The sequence below is a fragment of the Sinocyclocheilus grahami genome, unplaced genomic scaffold (genome assembly GCF_001515645.1).
Source record: "Sinocyclocheilus grahami isolate Dianchi unplaced genomic scaffold, SAMN03320097.WGS_v1.1 scaffold380.1, whole genome shotgun sequence".
In the NCBI taxonomy this organism is placed as follows: Eukaryota; Metazoa; Chordata; class Actinopteri; order Cypriniformes; family Cyprinidae; genus Sinocyclocheilus; species Sinocyclocheilus grahami.
Window position 1 is genome coordinate 499,683 of NW_015505559.1, and position 8,424 is coordinate 508,106.

An 8,424-nucleotide genomic window follows, 5' to 3' on the forward strand; every position below is an offset into this window, starting at 1 on the left:
ACAGTTGTTTCCTTATATTGTACTGTTTTTTTTTTATTTGATAATGAATTCATATATCATCCGAACACAGTGGTACACACAAACATGTGTCTTGGGCTACATTAACAAATAAACCTTTGAAAAGGCAAGTTTATCCAAGGTCTCCTAATCCATCCCTGATTCTCGAGAATGGCTCTCTGCACTCGCAGATTAATGGTTTATTATCAAACATATAGCCACACGTGTCAGATCCTAACAAGCATTACCAGATTGCTCTAACAGTAACCAGCTGCATTTCTCCTGCCGTTCTTCAGAAGAATTAAAGGGGGATTTTCTACAAGTGGCCCGAAACCACCAAAACTCTGGGGCGCAAGCTATTGCCTCTCTGAAGTGCTACCTTCCAAAAGGAAGACGGATGCTTTTGCAAAGTTTTTTCCTGAAGGATTTTTAATGCTCCCCTGCCACATGTGAAGAGCTCTTTGTTAAATCCATTCGGATCGGACCGGCCTCTGTCCTCTAGGAGAAGCCATGCAGCGTGACAGTAGACTCCTGAACATGAGACCCGTGCTCATCCGCCTCTCTCGCCGATAAGGCAACATGTCAATCGCTGGAAGACATGCTCATCGCCTTTGCACCTCGTGCCCGGGAAGACGTGATCTTTCTCCAGGAAGTTTGTTCTGCTTCGCACATGTGTTCAAGAACTGTAGTTCCACTTCATCTTTTCATTTAATATCTATGTCCTGTCTGTTAAACCCAAAGCAGCATCAATCTCGTATTCTACAAGTGGCCCGAAACCACCAAAACTCTGGGGCGCAAGCTATTGCCTCTCTGAAGTGCTACCTTCCAAAAGGAAGACGGATGCTTTTGCAAAGTTTTTTCCTGAAGGATTTTTAATGCTCCCCTGCCACATGTGAAGAGCTCTTCGTTAAATCCATTTGGATCGGACCGGCCTCTGTCCTCTAGGAGAAGTCATGCAGCGTGACAGTAGACTCCTGAACATGAGACCCGTGCTCATCCGCCTCTCTCGCCGATAAGGCAACATGTCAATCGCTGGAAGACATGCTCATCGCCTTTGCACCTCGTGCCCGGGAAGACGTGATCTTTCTCCAGGAAGGTTGTTCTGCTTCGCACATGTGTTCAAGAACTGTAGTTCCACTTCATCTTTTCATTTAATATCTATGTCCTGTCTGTTAAACCCAAAGCAGCATCAATCTCGTGTAAGTGTCTTTCATTTCCGTCACTCGTTTTTAATTTTACACAGGAACTGGACCGTTCTTTGAGTGTGTTTCAAGTGTTGTTAGGCTGCTCACGATCTTCTTCTGAGGCCCAACGATCGTCACACCGACTTTCTTGAAGTCCCTGTGTGTCAGAGAGGAGAGAGAGACAGTGAGCATGGGTAATATAGCACTCATGGTTTGACATACGGTGACATTAATGACAAGCCCGCAGTGGTGCTCTGCCTCAGACCGCTTGTGTCAGTCATGCAGGATGAAGTATTCCAGGAGGACACCATGCTGCCATATGCATACAATAAGCTGAGGAGCTGGACTCGTGACAGACTTTGTGCTATAACTTAAAAACTGGGATGATTTACAGCTTCCTGTGATGAGAAATTGGAGTAGCTGCTTCATTTTCTGAGTTGGTTATTTCTACTGTAATTTGAAAGGAACAGCACTGTCAGGGTTACCCCGGAGGGAAAAAGAACGACATTTTTCATTTAATGAGATACATGCAACAGCTGACAGAAACTTGCATTATTTACAATCGTGACTAGACTCTCCAGACTTACCATATGGATAAGTTCATCCCATGTGCACATATCCGACTTGGTCTCAAAGGAAATACGTGACTCTACATGCGTTTTTGCACAGCGCAAAATGCGTCGCTGCAGGTACTGTCGCTGTAGTTCACAGGTGAAATGAACAGCAGTGGTGCTAAAAAAGCTGTTTACTTTCACTGCAAAAAGGTTATGAGGGAGTAATGGGTAAAAATTTGTTCTGTTCAAATTGTTATTGCATGGCTTCAGAAGACTTAGAATATACATTATCGCTCACATTTGGTGTTGGTAAGATTAATGCTCATCAAGCCTGCATTTATTTGATCTAAAATACAGTAAAATCAGTAATATTGTGACATATTATTGCAATTTAAAATAACTGTTTTCTATTTGAATATATTGTAAAATGTAATTTATTCCTGTGATTTCAGCATTTATTTGAAACTGAAACTTTTGTAATATTATAAATGCCTTTTATTGACACTTTCAATTGAATTTAAATAAAATAATAGAGAATTATGTATTAATTTCTTCAACAAATCTAACCTCACACTTTTGGATATGTTAAAATAATAAATAGTGTTATTACATATTTATCTACTTTAAATATGCCACATAACAACACATAAAAACAACAACAACAATAATAATAATAATAATAATAATAATCTATTTTACGCAATAACATATATTGTCAAATTATCAGTTTATAGTATTTGTGCCCGGCTAGTGGAAATGTTAGCAGGACAGGCAAAAGTTAAAACAGATTTTAAATTTTGTACCAACTATCCAGAAACAAATGTCTGTTGTATATCTATTTTAAGTCCTACTTATCAAGCCTGCATTTATTTGATCTAAAATACAGTAAAATCAGTAATATTGTGACATATTATTGCAATTTAAAATAACTGTTTTCTATTTGAATATATTGTAAAATGTAATTTATTCCTGTGATTTCAGCATTTATTTGAAACTGAAACTTTTGTAATATTATAAATGCCTTTTATTGACACTTTCAATTGAATTTAAATAAAATAATAGAGAATTATGTATTAATTTCTTCAACAAATCTAACCTCACACTTTTGGATATGTTAAAATAATAAATAGTGTTATTACATATTTATCTACTTTAAATATGCCACATAACAACACATAAAAACAACAACAACAATAATAATAATAATAATAATAATAATAATAATAATCTATTTTACGCAATAACATATATTGTCAAATTATCAGTTAATAGTATTTGTGCCCGGCTAGTGGAAATGTTAGCAGGACAGGCAAAAGTTAAAACAGATTTTAAATTTTGTACCAACTATCCAGAAACAAATGTCTGTTGTATATCTATTTTAAGTCCTACTTAAGCTTGAGTTTATGGGTTTGACTCTCAGTAAATGGGCACAAATGGACAGAATGGCCTATATGCATAATTACTGGTTTAAATGCACTGGAAAATGTACTGTAGTTGCCTCTTCTCAGCTTGAATTTTAGGTCCACAATTATATTTAATTAGGCTAAAGAAAAAATGCATTCCTGTATGTGGTATTTAAGTCACTAGAATATAATTTGGTGACATGCTGGACTTGTTAACCTTATTAAAGCCTCATCTGTATAAAATATAATTCAACTCAATCGACATTTCACCTGGAAACTGCAGCAATTTGTACAGCGTATTTCAGGTTTTACAAAAACTTATATTAAGTCACCTTTTCTTCCCATTAGATCCGACTGTACATTGCAAAAATATGGCAAACCAATCACTTTAAAGTGCAACTCAAGTTCAGGAGCTTTTGCAAAACAACAACAACAACAACAAAAACATTTTTCTTAGTACTGTCAGATCTAGGGATGCAAAAGCTGTGCAGTAAAAATCATTATAGCATATTAGTAGCAAGCAAATTTAAGTTACAATCTAGGTTAGGCTATGCACACCTCAGGCACGAGTTCTGTTAGCAACACTTCTAAGAAGGCGCAGCAGCGATTTAGTCCAGAAGTGGACATGAGCGCAATCAAGAGCTTGAGGGAGCAGCCAGCAATAGAAAAGCTATGATCAGAACCCACCATAAAGTCTATACGCATTAAAGTGTTGTAATTCCCATGGACGGCTCCCACTCAGGGCACGTGGCTGCTGGTCTGACTTCAGTCAGACAGATTCTATGGGCAGAATACAGCTTTAGATCAACTGACAGGCTGTTTATCGTCAATGCACTGCTAATGCACTGACATCAGCTGAACAAATGCTCAAATGTCAATCAAGACAGGCCTGCAACATTTATGTGTGACATTTCAATACGTATTGGGCTAATTTGGACCCAATTTTTAGTTTATAGTTTATACTTATAAATCTAACAGTAGTAGACAATGAGTATACAACTAGTTTACATCTAAGTTCTTCCTTTCTTTTGTAACTATTCTGAGATCTATATTACAAGTAAACCTATAGGTATACTGTTAGTTTACTACCTACTGTATACTGTATGTCTAGTTCACTTAAAAAGTACACTTTGAAGTATTCGCTCAGTAAACCAGTTTAACAGATTTTATACTTAAAGTATACTTGTAAATTGTCTTTCAGTGGACTAATTAGCATACTTATAGTTAAATCACACTTTACAAAATGTATTGATAAAGTTATCCAAATGTCGATCTGTTTCTGTGTGGGTTAGGAACACTGTGTGCACCCATGTGCTATTTCACTCTAAACTATTTCACCCCAAAGCTGACTTATTATAAACTTGAAGTTTATCAGAATGTACAACATATCCTGGAGTACCTAAAAGAAGCCAATTAATAGGCCACTCTATCAAAACACAACTACAAGCCAAGCATACTTAGAATACTAAATTATAAAGATTAGTCACAAGTATAGGCCAAATATACTTTGACTCTTATGTTTACTCCTCAGTATAAACCAATTATTCTTAAGTATACATTTGTTAAGTATATTTGATAAGTACATAAAAGTAGACAAAGAAGACACTCGTTTTTAGTTTCTTTTTTTCCAAGTATTCTAGTAGCACACTTAAAAAAAAAATCATTTATTTGTAAGGAATCCCTCAGTGGAGCTTTGTTTTAAATGGCAATTTACAACTTATTTACTATATATTATGAAAAAATGCCACTTGAGTTCTATTGACTTTTTCAAACAAAATATATTGTTTTGGAGAAATAACTCAAAAAGACACAATAAGGTATAACCACTGAATGCTGCCTGCTGTATCAATTCAGATTTGTCTACAATCTAATGCGACGTGTGAAATAAGCTAAAGCCTTCAATGATAGATTAAAGAGCCTAACGTTCTGCACAGTTTACCATGAAATTGCAATAAGAGGCCAAACATCTGGTAAACTTACTATAGCCTCATCAACAACAAAAAACAGAGGCACACAACCAAGGTAAAGTGATAAGTGACTGAATCATCAATAATGACCTGTCTCTTGCGATTCTTCATCTTCCCGGTAGACCCATTAAACTGCAATAGCTTACATGGCTTATTTAAGTTTGAACAATATTATGAAGCTTTTTTCAGGGTGCAGACGTCGAATCTTTATGACTACAGATGTGTCTAGGTCTCTCAAATTGGTGCAGTACTGCTGAAAAGACCAATACAAATTCCCATGCTGGTGTAATGCTGGTCTGTGTTGACTTTTTGTGGTTTTTATACTTGTTAGTGTTGAATTGTCGCTGGTTAGTACTGATTGGTGGTGGTTAATGTTGGTGTGCGTTTACTTTGGTTCTGGTTTATGTTATTGAATGCTGGTTTGATGCTGATATACTTTATACTGTCTAGGACTGATTTGGTGCTGGTTTTAGCCCGGTTAGTAGTGGTTTATAGCGGTGTGGTTGTTTCACTTTGGCTGGTTAGTAATGGGTTAATGTTGGCTTAGTTGATGGGTGCTGTTTACCATCAAAACTTATTGAAGCTGATTGATCTTGCATGCTCTCACTGGTGAATCTGGTTGGTAGTTTTGCTGGTTAAGCTAGTGAGGTAGCAGAAGGTTAGTACAGTTGTTAAGCATAAGCAGCATCCAGAACCCAACATACAGTATAATGAGATCTTGGTCTTTTCAGCAGTTAAAGCACAAACTCAACATATTTGTTCTTAAAATTCACAAATATTTTAATTTAATTCTGTGGTGGGTCAAAGAGTGGTGGTGTCCATTCACTACAGAAGGCCAAACACTGGGAGACAAACTGCGTGTTAAATAACCCAATCTTGGTCATGGATGAGGGCCGCTATTTGCACGTGATTATTTACGCTGACATCTGAACAAAATATAACCACAAGCAGCCTTAATTACAGACTGCTGAGTGTTTGGATGTTTAGTCCTGAGGGTAATGTGCAGCACAGTACTGCCACTGTTCCCAGACCGGCCCTTTGATCATTTAGAAGTTATGAATGTCAAATACCTCGCAATTTAAATCAAAAAGTGGACTCAGGAGATGCTGACCAGGCAATGCAAGGTTCCTAATCAACATCTACAAAGCATTTCCCATAAATGCAGATCCACACTGAGGAGCAGAACAAGGTCTTTATTATTAGATATTTGTTTGACTTTGGGGAATGTGCCCAACTCAACCCTTTAGATTGCTTCCAAGACTGGGGATTATGGGAGGACAGCACTTTTATTTTTGGCAAGAGTTCCCCCCCCCCCTCTCTTCCATTTATTGGATCACAACAGAAGAAAACATTACTAAACCACTGTCACTGGAGATTAATAACAAATGTAATGGCCACCTTTAAAGGATTTCAAATCCATCAAATCTGGGCTTCGTTTACTGGAAACTGATCTGTAAATAAATTTGTCATCGTCTTCTGCATCAGTTTTAAACTGTTTTATGCCAACAATCTTAAATTATATTGCTTGACTTTTGCCTTGGACTTAAAAGTACAGAATGCGACCCTTCAGCACAGGGATCAACACTTATAATAGAAGAATGAACAAAAAAGGGGCAACCCCTTACTTTGTGCCTCTCAAACCAAATAAATTGCTTTTAAAAAGATCAAAACTGAAGGGAAAAAATTGATTTTTTTATGTTTAACTGTTTTGCAAATCTGATGATATATACAGTATAAATAAAAATATGTTTGTACTTATGAGTGTTCACACAAATAAACTACCATTCAAAAAGTTTTTTTTATGTTATTGAAAGAATGCACACCAAGGTAGCACATATTTGATCAAAAATACAGCTAAACATAATATTGTATAATATAATATTGTGAAATATTATTACAATTTAAAATAATTGTTTTCTAATATATTTGAAGGATGCATTAAATTGATCAAAAGTGGCAGTAAAGACATTTATGATATTACAAAAAAAAATGTTTCAAATAAATGCTGTTCTTTTGAATTTTCCATTCATAAAGGAATCCTGAAAATATATATATATAAAATGATTTTCACAAAAATATTAAGCAGCAAAAACTATTTTCAACATTAATAATATTAAGAATCATTAATAATAGCTGAGCACCAAATAATCATATTAGAATGATTTCTGACACTAAAGACTGGAGTAATGGCTGATGAAAATTCAACTTTGCATCACAGCAATAAACTGCATTTTAAAATATATTAATATAGAAAACAATTATTTTTTATTGTAATAATATATTCACAAAATTACAGTTTTAACTGTATTTTTAATCAAATAAAAGTGCAGACTTCTTTCGGAAACATTAAAAGAAAAAAGTAATTCTTCCAAACTTTTGAACAGTAGTTTAGATTTTAGTTTTATAATACAAAAAAGTGAAAGGCTCTTACTCTGCTGAAGTTTTGGCCAGTGTATCACAGGAGCTGTAGCTGACCCCACTGAATGCATCTTTACAGGGCAACGTCCTGGCGCTCTCCAGCCAATCACCCATTGTATGAAAGGAAGTGATGTCAGTGCTGGTCCTGTCCAGAAGCAGATTCACCGGTCTGGGAAGAGATGAAAAACACACGTAGCGCTTTTAGATGTATTGTATTTTATGTATTTTAGATGTATTTAACCTCAACATGGTTCCTGACACAACATACCCCTACACATGTCACTTTTCGACGTAACCTACGCTCTCTCTCTCTCACCCTCCCAGCTATCTGCTGTGGTTTCATCTTTGCTTCCTTCCCCTGAACAGTTATCATCTCTTGATGACGTGCTACTGATACTTTCTGCTCCACTCTTACTTCTTGTTTAGACACTGTCTGCCCCTTGTCTTCCAGGCCAGCTCGTACCACCTCTTCTGTCCCTTGGCTATCTGATGTTCTCCGTGAGTATCGTTCTAAGCTCAGAGCAGCAGAAAGAGTATGGGGCAAATCAGAAAATCCTACTGACCTTAATGTATATCGATCACTCCTTTCTTCATTCTCTGCTAATGCCTCCACTGCTAAAAGGACATACTATCACAACAAAATTAACAATTCGCCTAATTCTCGCATGCTCTTTAAAACATTTTCCTCCCTCCTTTGTCCTCCTTCTCCCCTCCTTCATCAACTCTAACAGCTGGCAACTTTGCCACATTCTTCATTAATAAAATTACAAACCTCAGTGCACAATTTGCCACACCACAAACTGTCAAACACATCTTACCAGCAAACATACACTCGTTTTCATCCTTCTCTCCACTCTCTGAGGCAGAAGTCTCTAAACTCATCCTTTCCAATCATCCTACT

The 8,424-nt window shown here is 36.4% G+C and overlaps 1 protein-coding gene across 1 annotated transcript in view; it reads right to left on the minus strand.

Annotated features, from left to right (window-relative positions):
• Nucleotides 1-770: 770 nt before the first annotated feature.
• The window catches only part of LOC107549767 (ephrin type-A receptor 3), a 137,576-nt gene continuing 129,922 nt past the window's right edge, over nucleotides 771-8,424 (minus strand). The window contains exons 14-15 of the mRNA XM_016230941.1: nucleotides 7,537-7,692; nucleotides 771-1,338 (exon numbers count right to left, since the gene is read on the minus strand). Coding sequence (XP_016086427.1) covers nucleotides 1,233-1,338; nucleotides 7,537-7,692 — 262 coding nt within the window. The 3' untranslated portion in view covers nucleotides 771-1,232. The remainder of the gene's footprint in view (nucleotides 1,339-7,536; nucleotides 7,693-8,424) is intronic.